This window comes from Leucoraja erinacea, chromosome 9 (assembly GCF_028641065.1).
Source record: "Leucoraja erinacea ecotype New England chromosome 9, Leri_hhj_1, whole genome shotgun sequence".
NCBI lineage: Eukaryota > Metazoa > Chordata > Chondrichthyes > Rajiformes > Rajidae > Leucoraja > Leucoraja erinaceus.
The window spans coordinates 59,246,898-59,267,230 of NC_073385.1; the positions used below are offsets into that span (position 1 = coordinate 59,246,898).

A 20,333-nucleotide genomic window follows, 5' to 3' on the forward strand; every position below is an offset into this window, starting at 1 on the left:
CCTTCATCAGAACTGGAAGAGTTTCAAGTTGTGAAGAGGTGGGGGAGCAGGTAACGTGCAGACCAAAGCCCATGTGACGATTACTTAAAATACAGGATGGAAATAAACAGCCAGAGACTGGTATAGGCACATCTGTGGAGAGAAAAGTAGAGGGGTAGTTACATTTGCTGTGAAATGGCAGGGGTTTCAATGAGCTCAACCTACCTCATAGTTACATTGGACATCTGAAATCAAAATGCTCGATGGGTTGGGCAGCATCAGGGGAGAGAAACAGATCATGCCAACGTTTTTTCTTTCCAACAATACAGCCTGTCATGCTGAGCGTTTCCGGCATTTTCTGTATTTAAAATTTACAGCATTTACAGTATTATTTTAACTTTGCCTGACATCAATGGAGCATGTGGGAAGCTGAAGACAGAGACTTGAATGGGGAATTAAAACGACAGGGTGGTTGGAAGCTCAGGGCTGCCTTTGAACTGAACAAAGGCGATAAGCCCTAATTAAACCACATCCCTTTCCACATGAGCTTTCCCCATAACCTTGCAAAGATAGGTGGAGGGGCAGGTAGTGTGGAGAAAGCAGGACCTCTGCAGAAGGATTTGGACAGGCTGAGAGAATGGGCTGAGAAGTGGCAGATGGAATGCAGTGTAGCAAAGTGTGGAGTCGTGCATTTTGGCAGTAGCAGTAAAGGCGCAGACTATTTTCTAAATGGGAAGCAAATTCAGAAATCGGAGGTGCAAAGCAACTGGGGAGTGCTGGTGAATTTGCAAGTCGAATCAGTGGTAAGGAAGGCAAATGCATTTACAGTATTTAGAGGATTAAAATTCAAAAAGCTAAAAATAAGCTTGCGCCAATGCCATCAACCATGAGGCACAAGACTTTCATAAAACCCACCAGTTTACTGTTGTGCCCTGGGAGGAAATCTGCCCGCACCTGTTGCGGTCTTGACATGACAAGCCTGTGCGATCGACCCTTCGCCATCTCCTCAGCTCAGGGAGAGCTAACGGTGGGCAATAAATGCGGCACCCCCCCCCCCCAGATATGTCCACATCTCCCAAACAAGTGGCTGGGAGCAACGATGAGGCTGAGTTTGAGGTTCCAAGTTTCAGTGCTCCCATTGCAGAGGTGTCTTAAGCTGCTGTGGTAGCTTGCTCACGAGTCGAGTCAAGAGTGTTAATTGTCATCGCAAGCTGACAACAGGACAATGGAACTCCTACTTGTAGCAGCATGATAGGTCCGTCAACACAATACACAGAAAATATATAACTAAAAATAAACAGTTAATTAATAACCACAATAGTAGTGCAAAAAACCTGTAGTCCTTGGAGCAACCATAGAGGTTCATACGTTGAGGTTCGTCTTGTTGAAGAGCCTGATGTTGGGAAGTAGCTATTCTTGAACCTCGTGGCCACAGTTTTCACTCCTACACCTTCCTGATGCCAGGTATGAAATGAGACCATGGCCAGGGGTCTTTCACTGGCTGCCTTTTTGAGGCAGTGGCTCCTGGAGCTGAAGGGCTCCCTCCCTGAACCTGATCGTCCTTTACATGCACACAGTCTCTTGCACAGAGTAGGGGGGCCGAGGACCAGAGGACATGGGTTTAAGGTGAAGTGGAAAAGATTTAATAGGAATCTGAGGGGTTAACTTTTTCACACAAAGAGTGGTGGGTGTATGGAAGGAGCTACCATATGAGATAGTTGAGGCAGGTACAACCGCAACGTGTAAGAAGCAGTTAGACAGGTACACGGATAGGACAGGTTTGGAGGGATATGGGCAGGTGGGACTTGTGAAGATGGGACATGTTGGCTGGTGTGGGCAGGTTGGGCTGAAGCGCCTGTTTCCACATGATATGACTCTAAGAATTGCCTTAAAATCTGCCTGATCTGTGTCCTGGTAATGCTCCAAGGGAGCTGGCTCATTGAATCAGCTAATGACGGCCTAACATGCAATGCTGATGGGAAAGAGAGAGGTGGCATTTGTGCAATGCAGCTCGGGGATTGAAGGTTGTTGCTGTTGGTGCTTCCTCACAGCCTGACGTCTCCCATCCATCTCTTTTCTGCAGGCCAAGTCACACCCACAGGATACCCGCTAATCAGTCTGCCTCCGTGCCTGCAGCCCATGGCCAAGGGCTTTATTTCCGCGGGGCACGCAGGGCAGGGTGTGTTGCCGGACCTCAAGGGGGACAAGGCTGCCAGAATGGGGGCACCCGCACCCGGCCAGTCCGGGCGGCCTCATCAACCAGAGCTGTTCGCCGTGCCAGAGAAGCGTGGCTCCCTGCCAGCAGACAAGAGGCAGAAGGGGCAGAGGGAGGTCAAGAGCCAGGGCAGCGAGCTGCAGCAGGAGGTGGAGTCCTCCATCACCCCCTCAGAGAGTCGCAGCTCCAAGAAGAAGAAAAAGTTCAGGAAGAAGAAGACCCCCCGCGTGACGGGGTCGGGTGAGAACAGCGACACAGAGCAGGACACGGAGCTTGTCCGACCCCAGCGCAAGCTGAGGACAAAGAAGGTGGCCAGGGCAAAGGTCACGACCTCAACCCACCAGGGGTCAGACGGGGCCCTGGTGCCCAGGGTGAAAGGCTGCCAGCGCGGAGAGAGCGAGATGCGAAGTGCCACCACGGACAGCGACTCCACCGTCCAGCTTCTGCAGGTCAACAAGGCCGACCGTGATCTGGTTGCCGCTGAGTTGCTGGAACCGGCTGGCGAGCAGCCCGACAGCCCGCCCAAGGGGCAGCGGGCGGTGGCAGCACGAGGCAACGTCACCGACCTGCTGAAGGCAACATACGACGAGGTGACGTCGACCAGCGAGATCGGTACAAGCTGTGCCAAACCTGCGGCCAGGGGGTGAGTGCGGGCTCCATGAGAGGGTGGAGGGGGGCGTCCCACGTGGACACACTGCAGACTGTTCAACGTTCATTCCTTCCATGCCCACCCAGACCCACTCCATCCCTGCCCACCCCGTGCCCCAATCGATCCCTGCCCACCCAGACCCACTCCACCCCTGCCCACCCCGACCCACTCCATCCCTGCCCACCCCGCTAGAATTTAGAAGATTGACGGGAAATCTTATAGAAACGTACAAAATTCTTAAAGGGTTAGACAGGCTAGATGCAGGAAGATTGTTCCCGATGTTGGGGAAGTCCAGGACAAGGGGTCACAGTTTAAGGATAAAGGGGAAATCCTTTAGGACTGAGATGAGAAAAACATTTTTCACACAGAGAGTGGTGAATCTCTGAAACTCTGCCGCAGAGGGTAGTTGAGGCCAGTTCATTGGCTATATTTAAGAGGGAGTTAGATGTGGCCCTTGTGGCTAAAGGGATCAGGGGGTATGGAGAGAAGGCAGGTACAGGATACTGAGTTGGATGATCAGCCATGATCATATTGAATGGCGGTGCAGGCTCGAAGGGACTAATGGCCTACTCCTGCACCTATTGTCTATGTTTCTATGTGACCCGCTGTACCCCTGACCATCCTTGCCGATGCCCACCCACGCTCCTTCAGTATCGGTCATCCTCACCACTGGAGACAATGGGCCTGGCAGTGGAGCTGTCAGCAGCTGCGGCTTAAGGCCCTGGAACCCTCACCACCAACAGAAGCCCACCCTCCTGTCCCTTCCCCCCCCCCCACCCCCGACGCCACAACCCACCTGCCCCGCTCCCTCCCCTCCGGCCCACAGTTGGGGGTGAGCTGGGCAGTGCAGGGCGTTCATGCTGATGTCTGTCATGGTCACTGATGGCAGGGTGAGCTGTGGGGTCAAGTCTTTCACCAAGTGCTTGGCAAACTCATGCACAGTTTCTTTTCTGTCCTCTTCTAGTGTGGCTGAAACTCAAACTCCAGTGTCTTCACAGAGAGGATCGAGGAATACGTCAGGTATCAACAAATCACTGCCCTGCCTTTGTTCTGCACACAGTGACTAACTATTCCCTTCCTTCCCTCTGTTCCTCAATCGTATGGACATGGACTGGGATTAAAGCAGGACAATAGTCGGCCTCCACTTCCCACCTCCATCCATCCCCGGCTCAGTGGATCCCGTGGGTGTCAGAGCTGGGATAGTACTTGTTCATCAGGCATGTGCCTGATCATAATCTGCAGGTTATCCTACACCTCAGCGTTGCCTGCAGGTAAAAATCCAGGGACTGTATTATATACGGCCAAGCAGCATCAACCTGTGTAAAGATGTGACAGTTCTCCAAAGGTATAACTGCGTCCTGCCTAACAGGTTAAGAGCTGGTCACCTCTTATACCTCGCCTCCAGCCTCCCACTTTAAATTCCTGCCAGAAATAGCCAGCGGCATGTGGCAAGGGACTGCCGCTCCCAGTTCCCCAGATCAGGATGACACACGCCTTTCCAGGGACAAGCGTATGACCAGACTGGCTTCAGAAATGGGAAGGTGGGAACTTGGTGACAAGCTGCTGACATGTGCCTCTCTCCTAGAAGTGTCCTCTGATGAAGGGGAGGAGGAGGATCCGACTGAGGGCACGTTTACAGGCCACCAGGCGGCTGTGAATGCCATGCAGATCTATGGTGGCCAGCTCTACACCTGCTCTGCTGATAAAACCGTGCGTGTGTACAATCTGACGGTGAGCAACAGCCACTAGGACTCCAGTTCACTTGTCGCTTTATTGGAAGTCAGTAGACTTGGTGTGACCACAAGAGGACTTGTGTTGCTGTCTGTGTGGGGATTAATTTCAGCGCTGCCGACAGTTTACTACATATGGAAGACACAGAGGATTAATTTTAATGTGGGGGGGGGGGGGGGGGGGGGGGTCTAGAAGCAATTGGTTGTGTTGGCTGGTTTGAGGAAAAAGCCATATGTTCCACCCCCCTGTACCCATTACATTAATGGATCGATCCAGTCCTTCACACTGCTCTCCATCTCCAGCTTCCCCCTTCCCCTTCTCCTGATTCCCTTGCTATTAAGAATTAATGTGTGCATCTTCAAGAGTCTCATCATTTGTGTTGTTTCAAGTCTGGGTCAAAGAGCATTGAAACAGACTCCTTAATCCATTGTCAAAGACCTTTTAGAAATAGAGATACAGCATTTGAGCAGGCCCTTTGTTCTGCTGAGTACATGCCGACCATCGAATACACTAGTTCTTGTACTAGTTCAAGTCAAGAGTGTTTTATTGTCATGTGTCCCGGATAGAACAATGAAATCCTTACTTGCAGCAGCACAACAGAATATGTAAACATAGTACACTGTAAACAATATAATAAATAAGGAAAAAAAAGGTTCAGTGTGTGTACACACACACACACACACACGCACACACACACACACACACGCAGATATACACACACACACACACACACACACACACACACACACACACACGCATACATACAAACAAATAGTGCTATGTTATCACACGTTTGCATCCACATTAGTGGCAGTATTAACATAGAAACCCGCACGTCTTTGGGATGTGGTAAAAATCCAATGTGCGGAGGAAACTAACGCAGTCACAGGGAGAACGTGCAAACTCCGCACAGACAGCACCCAATGTCGGGATTGAACCCGGGTTCCTGAAGTTATGATGCGTCAGCCCTACCAGCTCCACCACTGTGTTGCCCCCTAATAGGATTAATACTAAACCAGCACTGCTCCGTAGTTGCCTTTGCCATGGTAATTCAGTTGATGGTCTAGATACTTAAATGTTCTTAGAGTCAAATAGTAGAGTGCATAGGTTTAAGGTGGGACGGGAAAAGTTTAAAGGAGATGTACATAGCACGTCTTTTCACACAGAGGTGCATGCAATACGCTGCCATCAGAGCTGGTGGAAACATATACTACATCAATGTTTGAGGCATTTAGACAGGTACATGAACAGGCAGGGAATGGAGAGATATAGACTGAGCGTAGGAAGATGGCATTAGTTTAATTTGGCATCATGTTCAGCACAGACATTGTTGCCCAAAGTGCCTGGTCTTGTGCTGTCCTATGTCTGTGCTTCCACCACCCCCTCAGGCAGTGTGTTCCAAACTCCAACCAGCTCCTGTGTGCCAGAAATATTTCTCTGATCCCTTCTAAACCTCATATCCTTTGCCCTACATCTGTTCCTTCTATTTTTAAGTGGAAGTGCTCTGGGAAAATGTTTCAACTATCTCCTCTATCTATAACCCTCATAACTTTATACACCTCAATCAGGTTGCCTCATCACCTGCACTCTGACAAAAACAACCCTAACCTCTTTAGTCTTTCTGTTTTACTGAAGCACCCTATCCCAGGCAACACCTTGGTGAATCTTCTGCGCCCTCTGGAATGGACTTATCTAAGTTTTAAAAGATTTTAGACAATTCATACCCATTATCTCAATTGTTCTTGTATCACTCTCCAGTTTCCTCAAATTTGACTGTAGCCCAATGGATTGAAGGGATTTCAGAAAGCTTTAGATAAAATGGCTGACAACAGTCTTGAACCAGTTATGGCTTTGAATTGCACTGTCGAAATGAAGCCCTTGGTATCTTCACCACCTAAACACTTTGCGAATTGCAAGATTGATCCCAGACTTTGTGTTTGCACTACTTCAGAGTCGACAGTGTGTGGGCACTTTCGAGGCTAACAATACGAAGGTGAATTGCCTACTGATCATACAAATGCAAGGCAAGAATGCATGCCTGTACACGGGATCCAGCGACCATATCGTCCGGCGTTATGATGTCAAGGTGGGTTGTAACAGTATCTCATTAACGCCAATGGAATTACAGTCATAATTAACCTTCAGCACTGCCCCTCAGTCAGTTAAATAATCTACACATGTGGCATGGCTCCAGCTTTCAGGCTCTGTTCTGTTCTGAAGTCCCAAAGGAATTAATTTCCTCCTTGGGCACCCACATTTAGAGCACCCTCAAAAGGAGTGATTGCAGAGCAGTGGTGATTGCAAACACTGTGAGACCTGTGTTGTACTGCATCACAGTCACGGTGTCAGAAGCAACAGTGCTCCTTGGTCCGTGAACCACGTGAGCCAGGAGACAGTGTTTTGTCCTCTCGCCGCGTGCCAAGCGAACTAAAGCTGCTACCTTCCTGCCGTTTGTAGAGTAGACGAGCAAGTTCAACCCACAGTCTGTCCAGCCTGTGGTTAATCACGGCGCCAGCACTGAGGGAGAGGGGAACCATAAGCAATGTGTAGGAAGGAACTGTAGATGCTGGTTTACACCGAAAATAGGCTGGAGTAACTCAGGGGGTCAGGCAGCATCTCTGGATAGAAGGAATGGGTGACATTTCGGGTCTTTACCTTCTATCCAGAGATGCTGCCTGTCCTACTGAGTCAGATTCAGATTCAATTTTAATTGTCATTGTCAGTGTACAGTACAGAGACAACGAAATGCATTTAGCATCTCCCTTGAAGAGCGACATAGCAAACGATTTGAATAAAAAATAAATAATAAGTGTCCGGGTGGGGTGATTGGCAGTCACCGAGTTACGTTGTTTAGTAGAGTGACAGCATTTTGTGTCTATCTTTGGAGCCTTAAGGAATCAGTCTGCTCCAGGCATAGCTCATCTTCCTCCTAGGCACCATGGGACTCAGGCTATGTTGTATGACATGTTCGGGAGGGTGTGAAAGGGACATATTACCTGCCCTGTAATGGATTGCTTGTGTGGCCTGGCCTGCTGTAACTGCTGGATTTTGCCATGATCACATCCAAACTTTTCAATTTGAACAGAGCAAAGTACGCCTGGACCAGTTCACGCTGAGCGACCGGGTGCTGTGCCTGCATTGTCGATGGCGAATCCTGTACGTTGGGCTCGCGAATGGCATGGTGGCCACCTTCAATGTTAAGGTCAGTTGCTGCGTATGTGAGCTGGCATCTCCCCCTGTACTCTCACAGTCATTTACTTCCGCTTGGTATATTCACAGGTAGAGCTCCAATAATCCATTACCTTGGGACCTTAGTGCAACGCTGGCAGATTTGCCAGAGACTCAAATATTATTTAGCCCAACACTATTTGAAATCTCATGCTTTATCAGATGTTCCTGTATAGTATAATAAAGTTTCCAGTGAACCAGATACGTTTGCAGGGAGTGTAGGAAGGAACCGCAGGTGCTGGATTATACTAAAGATAGACACAGAAAGCTGGAGTAATTCAGCGGGTCAGGCAGCATCTCTGGAGAAAAGTGATATTTCAGATCTGAAGAAGGGTCTCAACCCGAAACGTCACCTATTTTCTGCAAAGATGCTGCCTGAACCCGCTGAGTTACTCCAGCTTTTTGTGTCTGTCTTAAATCTACAGAGAGCATGGGAACAGAACCCCCGTGTATTCAGAGGGAGAGTGAGGAACGGTCCTGATGAGCTCACAGCTAAGAATGGGATCTCAGTGAGTTTCAATGGACAGTGCAGAGCAGGATATTGATGGGATTACAGGGAACATGTGGAATGGGGCCCTGGGCTCGAAGCTGAACTATTAGGATTTGCAAACTGGGCGAAGAGAACTGTACTGTGAACTCTTGTACCCGCCTCCTCATCCACACTGGCCCACATTGGCTCTCTGTAAGGCACTGGTCTTTGGTTACTTATTTAATCCGTACACTGTAGCCATGCCTCTCCTTCTACTATTCCTTCAGGTTGATCCCCTTGATCGTTCCTTCAGGTGCTGATAGTCTGTTCAGCAGAGGGGGTACAAATAGAATGTAATCTGGGGAAGCATGAAGTAATGCATTGAAGATTTGCACCAAGGCAGGAGCTGTGCAATAAGTGCCTTACTCTCAAACTGTACTCCTAGTCCCTGGCTCTCAGAGAGGAAATATCCTCCCTGCATCGAGCCTCTCCACTCTTTCGCAGGTTTTAAGGAGATCCTCTCTCATTTTTGTAAAGTCAAGAATACAAGCCAGACAACTCAGCTCTTGTCATGTAGTAGATCCACCATCCTGGCACCAGGTTATTCCCTTTAGCATGTAATGGAGACTAAAACTTTAGACAATACTCCAATTATGCTCTCACCCAGTCCCCTGCTGTTGCAATAGGTCTTCCTTCCTCCTTTCATCAAATACTGCCTGAGGCAACACAATGTCACAGCTCGTAGAGTCACTGCCTGACAGCACCAGAGGCCTGGGTTCAATCCTGACCTCTGGTGGTGCCTGTGTGGAATTTGCACGTTCTCCAAGACTGGGTTTCCCCTGGTGGCTCCAGTTAATTAGCTGCTGTACACTGCCCCTCGTGTGGATGAGTGGTAGAATCTGGAGCAGGTTGAAGGGAATATGGGGAGAATGAAATGGCATTTATTAACGAAAGGGCTTGGGTTTAGGGTGAGAGGGGGACGATTTAAAGGGGGCCTGAGGGGCAACTTTTTCACACATAGGATGGTGGATTTGTGGAAAGAGCTGCCAGAGGAAGTGGTAGAGATGGTTACAATAACAGAGTTTAAAAGGCACGCGTTCTGGTGCACGGAAAGGAAAGGATCAGAGGGATATTCCACTGCCCTGGAGTGTAATTGTGGAGCTGGGATGATTACATGTAAACCAGAAGCAAGTGTGCCCACTACAATTGTCATGCACCATTACAAAAGTCATACACCGCGGAAATAGGCTCTTCAGCCCAACTTGCCCTCACCGACCACCATGTCCCAGCTACACTCATCCAACCTGCCGGCGTTGGCCCATATCCCTCCAAACCTGTCCTATCCATGTATTTATCTAAATGCTTCTTAAACGTGTGATAGTGCCCGCCACTACTACTTCCTCCAACAGCTCGTACCACACATCCTCCGCCCTTTGTGTCAAAAAGTTACCCCTCTGGTAACTTTCCCCTCTCACCATAAACCTATATCCTCTGTTCGCCCAGAGAGTCACAAAAACTATTCCTCCATGCCAACCAAGGCGTCTACTTGAATTAATCCCCTTTGTCTGTGTTAATTTAAGGAACTACATATGCTGGTTTACAAAGGACAAGGGCATGGTGTGCTGGAATAACTCAGTGGGTCAGGCAACGTCTCTGGAGAACATGCATAGATCATTGTTTAGGGTCAGGACCCTACAAACTGATTGTTGGTGTGGGGGAAGCTGGAAGAGTAATGACATTATCTCTGCAGCAGGGTGATCAGGGATTCACCAGTGACTTGTACATTTGACATCCCAACCTATACTCAATGCCCTGAATGATGAAAGCAAGCATGCCAACCACCACCTACACCATGCAGTCTACCTGTGTAGGCACTTTCAGAATGCAACGTTAAACAATGTACATGTGGCCCTCTGTGTTCCCCTCCTGTCACCCAATAACCTTTCTTCCTGCCAACAAGCTATTGAGCTCCTGTCCCTTCTCCTTAATCGGTGTTGCCTCGGTAATGAAGCGGTATGTTGGTGGGGTTTGTGTGCCCCAAGAGAGGAGGGGTGGGGTGGGATGGACGGTCTGCCTGGCTGGTTGCACAGGAGAGCGTGGACTCTGGGTATGATCCTCGTGTTATGTCCCGCTGGTCACAGAGCAACAAGCAGCTGGAGGTGTTTGACTGTCACGGGCCGCGGGCAGTCAGCTGCCTGGCCACAGCGCAGGAGGGAGCCCGCAGGCTGCTGCTGGTGGGCTCCTACGACTGCACCATCAGTGTGCGCGACGCCAGGAACGGCCTCCTGCTCCGAACACTGGAGGGACACACCAAGACCGTGCTGTGCATGAAGGTACGTCCGGGGGCTGGCATCCAGCGAGGCCTGCTGTGTGAGAGATCGCGCGGGAGTGTGGGGGGGTGGAAGGGAATGTGAGCTTGGGCGCGCGGGGGATAGGGAGCGAGGGGGGAGAGTGAGGGCGCGCGGGGGGATAGGAGAGAGAGGGGGGGGAGGGGGTGAGAGAGATGCTAAGCGTACGGGGGGGGGGGGGGAGGATGCTAAGCTGTACGGGGGGGGGAGGATGAGGGATAGTGGACACAGCATGGTGCATCGTGGGGGACCTGCAGGGTGTCTGGAGTCTGTCTGGGTGGAGCTGCTGACGTTGCCTTGTGTTTTCAGGTGATAAACGACTTGGTTTTCAGCGGATCGAGTGATCAGTCTGTGCACGCACATAACATCCACGTGAGTGTTGCCGCTGTGAACACAACTCCCCGAGCTGCCCCTCCCTGCTCAGTGGATCTCAGTCAGGCTCACTAGAATTATTATAAATTATTAGCTGTTTTATTTCCTCAAGATCTCTCCTTTAAACTCGAGCCTTGTTCCTGCTGTTTTCAAACCTGGTGTCTGGGTCCTGCCTGTGGTCAGAAGCAGTAGGGTGGGAATGGCTGGCAGAGGCTACAGTAATACCAGCTTGTACCCAGGTGGGTGTCCCCAGCCCGGCACTGGGAACGTTACTGCAAGTCAACTTGGAAAGGCAGCCACCCAACCAAATTGTCATCACTTTGCTCTGGTGGCCATCGTCCCCTCGTGCCTGAAACATCCAATTAAAGCTGCTTCTCTCTGTTCACCCTCTTCCAGGCATAAACTTGTTCTAGTGGAATGGAGCTCATTGAACTCTGGCATGAGGTCATCGAGTCAGAGTTCTACAACACGGAAACAGGGCCTTTAGCCCAACTCATCCATGCTAACCGTGCCTGAGCTAGACCCATTTACATGCGTTTGGCTCATTTCCCTCAACCTTGCATATCCATGCTTCAGGACGCTTAGTGGCGCAGTGGAAAAGTTGCTGCCTTACAGCACCAGAGACCTAGGTTCAATCCTGACTACAGGTGCAGTCTGTATGGCGTTTGTACGTTCTACCTGTGACCTGGTGGGTTCACTCCAAAGATGTACAGGTTTACAGTTTTAGTATACAAACTTAAAGCACAAGGCATTGGGGGTTCAGCATTGATGTGGATAGAGAACTGGCTGGCAAACAGGAAGCAAAGAGTAGGAGTAAACGGGTCCTTTTCACAATGGCAGGCAGTGACTAGTGGGGTACCGCAAGGCTCAGTTCTGAGACCCCAGCTATTTACAATATATATTAATGATCTGGATGAGGGAATTGAAGGCAATATCTCCAAGTTTGCGGATGACACTAAGCTGGGGGGCAGTGTTAGCTGTGAGGAGGATGCTAGGAGACTGCAAGGTGACTTGGATAGGCTGGGTGAGTGGGCAAATGTTTGGCAGATGCAGTATAATGTGGATAAATGGGAGGTTATCCATTTTGGTGGCAAAAACGGGAAAAGCAGACTATTATCTAAATGGTGGCCGATTGGGAAAGGGGGAGATGCAGCGAGACCTGGGTGTCATGGTACACCAGTCATTGAAGGTAAGCATGCAGGTGCAGCAGGCAGTAAAGAAAGCGAATGGTATGTTAGCTTTCATTGCAAAAGGATTTGAGTATAGGAGCAGGGAGGTTCTACTGCAGTTGTACAGGGTCTTGGTGAGACCACACCTGGAATATTGCGTACAGTTTTGGTCTCCAAATCTGAGGAAGGACATTATTGCCATAGAGGGAGTGCAGAGACGGTTCACCAGACTGATTCCTGGGATGGCAGGACTGTCTTATGAAGAAAGACTGGATAGACTTGGTTTATACTCTCTAGAATTTAGGAGATTGAGAGGGGATCTTATAGAAACTTACAAAATTCTTAAGGGGTTGGACAGGCTAGATGCAGGAAGATTGTTCCCGATGTTGTGGAAGTCCAGGACAAGGGGTCACAGCTTAAGGATAAGGGGAAAATCCTTTAAAACCGAGATGAGAAGAACCTTTTTCACACAGAGAGTGGTGAATCTCTGGAACTCTCTGCCACAGAGGGTAGTCGAGGCCAGTTCATTGGCTATATTTAAGAGGGAGTTAGATGTGGCCCTTGTGGCTAAGGGAATCAGGGGGTATGGAGAGAAGGCAGGTACGGGATACTGAGTTGGATGATCAGCCATGATCATATTGAATGGCGGTGCAGGCTTGAAGGGCCGAATGGCCTACTCCTGCACCTAATTTCTATGTTTCTATGTTTTTCGTAGGTTAAATGGCTTCGGTAAAAAGTTGTCGATTGTCTCTAGTGTGTAGGATAATGCTAGCATACGGGTAATGGCTGGTCGGCAGGGACTTGGTGGGCCAAAGGGCCTGTTTCCGGACTGTATCTCTATAACAGTCTAAAGCTATTCAAATGCATTTTAAATATTGTTATTGCACCCATCTCATCTACGTCATCTGGCAGCTCCTTCCGCATATCCACCACCAGCTGTGTGAAAAGATTTTCCCCTCAGGATCCCTTTAAATCTTTCATCCTCACCTTAAACTTATGCCCCCTAGTTTTACACACCGCTGCCCTGCGGAAGACTGTGACCAGTCACCTGATCTCTGCCCCTCATGGTTTTCAATACTTCTAAGGATTTGCAGGAATTGGTTTAGTGTGCATCCGATATGAAGTGACCACCCATCGCTCTTCCTTCCGTTGCAGACCGGAGAGTTGGTGCGCATCTACAAAGGTCACAGTCACGCAGTCACGGTGGTAAACATCCTGGGGAAGGTGATGGTGACGGCCTGCCTCGACAAGCTGGTGCGCGTCTACGAGCTGCAGGTAAGGACGGCTGGTGTCTGCAGCGTGAAGATGTGTCCAGATGTGTGGGCTGGACGGCATCTTTGTCTGACTCAAAACCAGCAGTCCAGCCCTCCCTATATACAGTGATGCTCTAACAGGGCAGGTAGTCGTGAGCACTCTACTGTGCTGGTGGCTCTGCTGCTGTGGAGCACTTCCGTGTGATGGTGTTCTGCGGATATTTAATGTAATTAGGAAAACTACGGAACAGGTAGACTAATGGGATTTCATTTCTGTTCTGCCTAGTCCCATGATCGTTTGCAGGTGTACGGTGGACACAAGGACATGGTGATGTGTATGGTCATACACAACAGCATGGTGAGTGAGCAACAACTTCAAGAAGGAGGCCAGAGTCATACCGCACAGACATAAGACCTTTGACCCTCCATGTCGATGCCGGCCATCAAGAGCCCATCTATACTAACCTCATCTTTCAACCTTGTTTACCTTGGCAATTTAGGTGCTCATCCAGATGCTTAGCTCCCCCTATGGTCCTACCAAAGTACAGCACCTTTTGATAACTAGGATTAAAATCTGTTCTGGCCATTAAACCTATATCTTCCTCATGATCAACATCATTGATTTTCACGTCGTTTGAAAACTTACTAATCATACCTCTGACATTCATGTTCAAATGCCTTGTGGGCAAACAGTGGAGTTTCACACTGGTCACAAGGTCCAATCACAAAAACAACCCTCCACAATCAACCTCTGTCTCCTGTTACCTGTTTTAGATTCACTTCACCAATTCATCCTAGATACTGTGGGATCTAACCTTTAGAACCAGCTCTCATTTGGCACCTTGTTGAAGTCCATGTAGACTGTTGCATTTATCACACTGCACTCAACCCTCATCAACACTTTGAAGAATTCACTCCAATGGGTCACAGTATCGCCCCTAACAAATCCATGTTGACTATCTCTGATTACCTGGCTTATCTCTGCTGCCCTGTTTAATTCATATTTGCTGCCTTTCAATCATCTGACCTCTGGTGACAAAGATGTTTAAAATGTTATTGCATGAAATTCTGGGCAATAGTCTGGGAATTATATTGCAAGGAGACGGCCTTCAGGCTAAATCACCAAACCAAGGTAGTTCCATATCTCTCCAAATCTTTCCTATCCATGTACCGGTCCAAATGCCTTTTAAATGTAGTAATTGTACCCACCTCTTCCACTTCCTCTGGCAGTTCATTCCATGTATGCTCCACCCTGTGTTTTTAAAGTTCTCTCTTAGGTCCCCTTTAAATCATTCACTTCTCACCTTAACCCTAAGCCCTCTAAAATTAGACTCTCCTCCCCTTCAACTTATTCACGCTTCTCATAATTTTATAAACCTTTTAAGGTCACCCCTCAGCTTCGTACACTCCAGGGGAACACAGACCCAGCCTATCCAGTCACCTTATAACTCAATCAGACCAGCTAATTCTTTGTATATCTTCTTTACACCCAGTTTAATGACATTTTCCTACAGCAGGATAATTAAATTGATTGAGCTTTTTGAGGAAGTGATGAAGGTGATCGATGAGGGTAGGGCGGTGGATGTTGTCCACGTGGATTTTAGTAACGCATTTGATAAAGTCCCTCATGGTAGGCTGATCCAGCAGGATAGTAGGCTGGAGTCTCGACCCAAAACATTGCCCATTCCTTCTATCCAGAGATGCTGCCTATCCCGCTGAGTTACTCCAGCATTTTGTGTATCTTAGGCTGACCCAGAACATTGATTCACATGATTAACAGTGACCTAGTCATATGGATCCAAAACTGGCTCACTGATAGAGGATAGAGGGTTGTGCTGGAAGAACATTGTGATAGTAAGTCTGTTACCAGTGGAGTTCCGCAGGGATCTGTGCTAGGGCCTCTGTTTCTAATATATATAAAATACTTGAACTTAAACATAAATGGATTGGTTATTAAGTTTGCAGATGACACCAAGATTGCTGGGGTCGTGGACAGTGAGGAAGATGGGATATAAATCCGCTACAGAGAAGGGTGGAATAATGGCAGGTAGAGCATAATCCAAGCAAGCATGAGATGCTACACTTTTGAAGGTGGAATGTAAGGGGAAAATATACAATTGACGGTAAGACCCTTAACATAATTGATGTACAGAGGGATCATGGAGTCCAAGTTTAAAACTCCCTGAAAGTGGAATAAGTTGTAAAGAAGCTGAGTGGGAGGGTGGAGGCAGAAACTCGTGTTTAAGTAGCATCGAGACGAGCACTTGAATGGCTGCGTCATGCTAAGCCACGGACCAAGAACTGGTAAATGGGATTAATACAGATGGGTAGTTGATGGTTATGATGGGCAATGGGTCGAAGGGCTTGCTCTGAGCGGGATGACTCAATTATTTTTTATCCCCCAGAATCACAGCAAGTTAAAATTGGTTTTGTTTTTGAGAAGTCACTGTTGTTTCCTGCAGATCTACACGGGCTGTTACGATGGGAGCATCCAGGCAGTGCGGCTAAACCTATTGCAAAACTATCGCTGCTGGGTAAGTGACAACGGAGCTCCCACACAGGCATTGGGATCAGCATCGTTTTCTCACACTGCCAGCTCCCAGTCATGTGTTTCACAGATGTTTGAGTGCAGGGAGATGAGAATCGGATGTTAGTGAATATCACACCTCAAGGATGAGTCTGCTTGTCACCCACCTCCTCCTGCCCACCCTAACTCTGCCCCTGCTTCTCCTGCAGTGGACTGGCTGCACCTTGATCTTCGGTGTCATGAACCACCTGAAGCATCACTTGCTGATGGAGCACAACAGCACCTCCGCCCAGACCCAGAAGTGTCGCTGGCGCAACTGTGATGCGTTCTTCACTGTGAGAAACAGGTCCAAACAGGTGAGAGGTAGGGACGGGGGAGTGAGGAGGTTGGAGACGGGGAGTTAATGAAGAAGGTGCGGGGATGGGACTGAGGGGGAAGGAGGAGAGTGTGAGGGGAGATGGTGAGGAAGGATAATTTGTGGGTATAGGGGAAGTGAGGACAGGGAGGAGGTGGGAGAGTGAAGGAAGGCATGATTGAGGGAGTGGAGTTGGGAAGTGATGGTAGCTACGAGGGGAATGAGACGATGGGGGGAGACGGAGAGCTGAGGGATAAGGGGATGGAGGAGGGTAGTGGACTGTGAGAAATGGAGGGTGTGAGGGCAGGAAGGGGGGGCGTTGAGGGAGTGAGCAGTAAAGGGAGAGGGGATTGGGGAGGGAGGGAGGGGTGGATGTGCCAGGTGTTCGTGGGGCAGCATGGTTTAGGGTTGGCTGGGTGTTGGAGTTGGTAATGGTAAGGGGATGAGGGGGTGGGGTGTGTGCGGATGGCCAGGGGGAGGTGTGTGAAAGATCGTCGTGTTTTTTTCCTGCTGAAATTATCCAGCTGGCACTCTGGTACCAGTTGAGATTCCATGGTGGAAGATGGTGTCAGGGGTGTGTCGAGAGGGATTGTCATTCTCCCTTGTTCCCCGTCTGTGTGGTGGTGATGTTTGTCTGTCGACTCTCCCCAGGATTTTCCCAAGCATCTCTGCCAACATGCCGAGGAGAATAGCCACCTGGACCCATGAGATGAGTGACCTCCCAAATTGGGAAGCAGTTTAATACGACACGATGGTCTTTACCTGAAGCGATTCCATCATTCTGAATTGACAGTTTCTGTGACAATACAGCGTCGCAGTTCACTTCTGGATTGAGCCATTGTCTACAGCTGGCCCGGGTCTGCTGATTGAAAGAAGCAAATTGATGGGGATGCTGACCGCAGTCACTGCATGCCTGTGGGCAGGGCCCAGCCTGTGTCTGTGTTAATTCCAGGTTTTCTAAATGAAGCACTCTTATTGTGGTCTTCCCGGTTCGATGAGTTGACTGTGGAATTTCCCTCTGATTCCTGGATAGCAAAGGGCTGCTTCACTATTTCACCTGCTGTTTGTTTCTCTGTGTTGGGTTGGGTTGACTTGATAACTCAACATCAAGCTGCAAACAAACTTGTGGTTTCTAATTCTGTCCTGAGTGTTTTTTAATGGCTGGGATGAAATGTGTGTGTGCATTTGGGGCTGAGGCAGTAGGAGTCAGTGTTGAAGGCCACACTCTCCAGGGGAAAGAGTTTGAAAGCCGAGTGCTGCGATGTAAGATTGCCTCGTCGGCCTCAGTGGCTGGATTGCCTTCAGCTTCTCTCTCACTGTGTGATGTTTGCTGCGTATTACCACCGCTAGCTTTGCGACTTGATGTAAGTTGAGGTCTTGACTACAAATATGGTTTGATATTGGAAGTGGATTGGCGAGTCTCACCAGAGTGTGCCCCAGTTTTGTTTTAGGTAAAGTTTGATTTCTATTTTCAAGATTTTTAAGCCAAAATGTCTCAAAATAGAAAAGTGGACAAGGAATGTTTGGGGTCGGGCTTGGTGGTGTGAGGTGTGTGTTCTGTAGGCCCTGCCCTGTTCTGTGTGTTGTGTGTTGTGAGTGTGAGCCAGAGAAACAATGTACAGTGCAGCCTGTGGCAGCTTCATGTACAGCATTCAGAGTGTGGGCTGTCAGCACACTTAGCTGTGAGATGGCATCTTTTATCTGCAATCAGGCTGCAAAGGGTGAGAACGCGATGGAATGAGTCTGTTTACAGTAAGTGATTTTACAGCAATTAAAAATCAAGGAACTAAATAAACGCAACTCCGAGAGGATGTATTTCTACAGTTGATTTGGTGCGTAATGTTGTCTTTTTCTCAAACATCCTCACTCACCCTTCTTTCTGAACTTATTAATATAAATAGACTGGAAAAGTCCACCAGTCCTGTTCCAGCCAGAAAGCCTGGCTCTCCCACACTCTTGATGGTGGGTGACTGCAAACAACGGGGGAATGAGAATAATTTCTCCGTTCTTCTTCATTGTCTTGTCCAGCAGAGCAGATCCAGGGAGTCTGTGTTCATCCTCAGATTGGAGGGGCACAGTCTCAGTACTGCAATGCTTACATGCCAAGCTCACTAAAATGTCTGTTCATTGTCCTTCCCTGAGGCCGTGAAGTGGTGGCATGTGGAGGGACCAGGCTGTACGCAGCAATTCACTGAATGCACAACTAAAAATAACTCACTTTCCCAACAGTGGCATGTTGTGCCTTCTCTAATTGATGAGTTAGGAGTTGCTGCTCTGCATTGTGCCTGTAACTGTGGCGAGTGGGTTGTGTACATGTCTCTGAGGAATTCCATGCTGCATTTGTGGAAACAACTTCCTTGTATACAGTACACTCTGCCATTGTTACTTCCCTCATGTACACTATCTAGATCTTCCATTTCATTAAGAGCCAAGAGTCATTCATGGCAGCCACCCTCATAAAACCACGCAACACGGAAACAAACCCTTTGGCCTAACTTGACCAATGCCAAGCACGATGTTCACATACACTCATCCTGTTTGACCCATATCCATGATGGAGTCAAAGTATGCATGAAGCGATTTGCTTTGTGGATTTTGATCCTGAGCAGGTCCAGTTTCAGAGACCACTTTAATCCTACAACCACAGAGTGAGGTCAAGACACTGCATCGCCTCATTACTGAAGCAATGTCTTCCATTCACTCTGGTGGAGAGAAGCCCTCGCGGGGCTCCCTTCAGTTCACAAACTGCCCCCACTCTGCACCTTTCTTGTATCAGCTTTTATTTCAGGTACAGCGATGAAACCTCACTTGCCATGTCAAGATGGGAATGTGGTTCTCCCAGGCTGCTGGTGAGTCGGGGCCTTCTTGCTGCCTGTCCTGAGCATCCTGGAATAACGTAGATCTTCTCCGCTGAGGGGCTTGTCACACCTGGCGGTCTGCGCCGGGCCGGAGCTGCGTTCCACCGGCTGCAACACGAGAAACTATTTTGTTTTGCTTAGAGATACCGCGCGGAAACAGGCCCTTCGGCCCTCACACTAGAGACAATTTTACATTTATGCCAGGCTAATTAACCTACAGACCTGTACGTCTTTGGAGTGTGGGCGGAAACCGATGATCTCAGAGAATACCCCGCGGGTCACGGGGAGAACATACAAGCTCCGTGTACACAGCACCCACAGACGGGATCCTACCCGGTTCCTCAGTGCTGCGAGTGCTGTTAGGCAGCAACTATCCCGCTGCACCACTGTGCCGCCCCTGTTGGCAGGAGGCAGGAGGCAGTGGTGTGGTGGTCCATGGTAAGAGTGCCTACCCCCCCACTCAATCTTCATTCCATCCCACATCAGGGGGAGACTGGATCACTGATTGGGACAGCCACTGCCAGGAGAAACTGGGCTGGGATCAAGGGATCGGCAATGCAGTAGGCAGCACGGTAAAGGTAAACATCGGCAGGAGTTTCAGCTGCAAACCTCAATGTGGGAGTAACTCAGCAGGTCAGGCAGCATCTCGCCAGGTGACGTTTTGGGCTGGCACCCTTCTTCAGACTGATTGTGGTAAGAGGGAGAAAATGCTGGAAGAGGCTAGAATGCGTGGGGCCAGGCAGATGAGAAGAGGATGAACAATGTTGGCAGTAGTAGTCTGGGTCAGAACATGTCACAAAGGAAGAGAAGTGAGGAGAGGTTTCAGAATTCCCCTCTGAGAGAGGAGAACATCTTCAAAGTGGCCATACTTTGAGATTTCACAATGGAGCAGTAAAATGGAGACACTAGGAACTGCAGATGCTGGAATCTTCAGCAAAGGAGTGTTGAAGAAGCTCGTTCAGGCAACATCTGTGGAGGGAATGGCTAGGCAACGTTTTGGCTCAGGACCTTTTCTCAGACATGGGTCTAACAGCTGGCATCGTCTGATCTAAGAATCAGGGAAGTCGCTGGTGAAATGAGCAACGCCTAGATGGAGGAGAGCAGAGAGCAATGCTGGAGAGGCAGTAATGAGACGTGCCAGGCTGGAGTGTGCAGCGGGGACCACGTGGGCTGGAGAGAA

The 20,333-nt window shown here is 49.1% G+C and overlaps 2 protein-coding genes across 3 annotated transcripts in view; one reads left to right on the top strand and one right to left on the bottom strand.

Annotated features, from left to right (window-relative positions):
• The window catches only part of znf106a (zinc finger protein 106a), a 52,951-nt gene extending 34,830 nt beyond the window's left edge, over nt 1–18,121 (top strand). The window contains exons 11-22 of one of the 2 annotated variants that reach the window (XM_055640915.1): nt 2,063–2,837; nt 3,808–3,863; nt 4,429–4,574; nt 6,526–6,660; nt 7,660–7,776; nt 10,413–10,604; nt 10,929–10,991; nt 13,316–13,435; nt 13,700–13,771; nt 15,876–15,947; nt 16,150–16,296; nt 16,947–18,121. In XM_055640915.1, coding sequence (XP_055496890.1) covers nt 2,063–2,837; nt 3,808–3,863; nt 4,429–4,574; nt 6,526–6,660; nt 7,660–7,776; nt 10,413–10,604; nt 10,929–10,991; nt 13,316–13,435; nt 13,700–13,771; nt 15,876–15,947; nt 16,150–16,296; nt 16,947–17,003 — 1,952 coding nt within the window. In that variant the 3' untranslated portion in view covers nt 17,004–18,121. The remainder of the gene's footprint in view (nt 1–2,062; nt 2,838–3,807; nt 3,864–4,428; nt 4,575–6,525; nt 6,661–7,659; nt 7,777–10,412; nt 10,605–10,928; nt 10,992–13,315; nt 13,436–13,699; nt 13,772–15,875; nt 15,948–16,149; nt 16,297–16,946) is intronic. The other variant, XM_055640916.1, reaches the window with a different exon arrangement.
• A 131-nt stretch (nt 18,122–18,252) lies between these two features.
• The window catches only part of heatr4 (HEAT repeat containing 4), a 39,447-nt gene continuing 37,366 nt past the window's right edge, over nt 18,253–20,333 (bottom strand). The window contains exon 17 of the mRNA XM_055640918.1: nt 18,253–19,261. Coding sequence (XP_055496893.1) covers nt 19,112–19,261 — 150 coding nt within the window. The 3' untranslated portion in view covers nt 18,253–19,111. The remainder of the gene's footprint in view (nt 19,262–20,333) is intronic.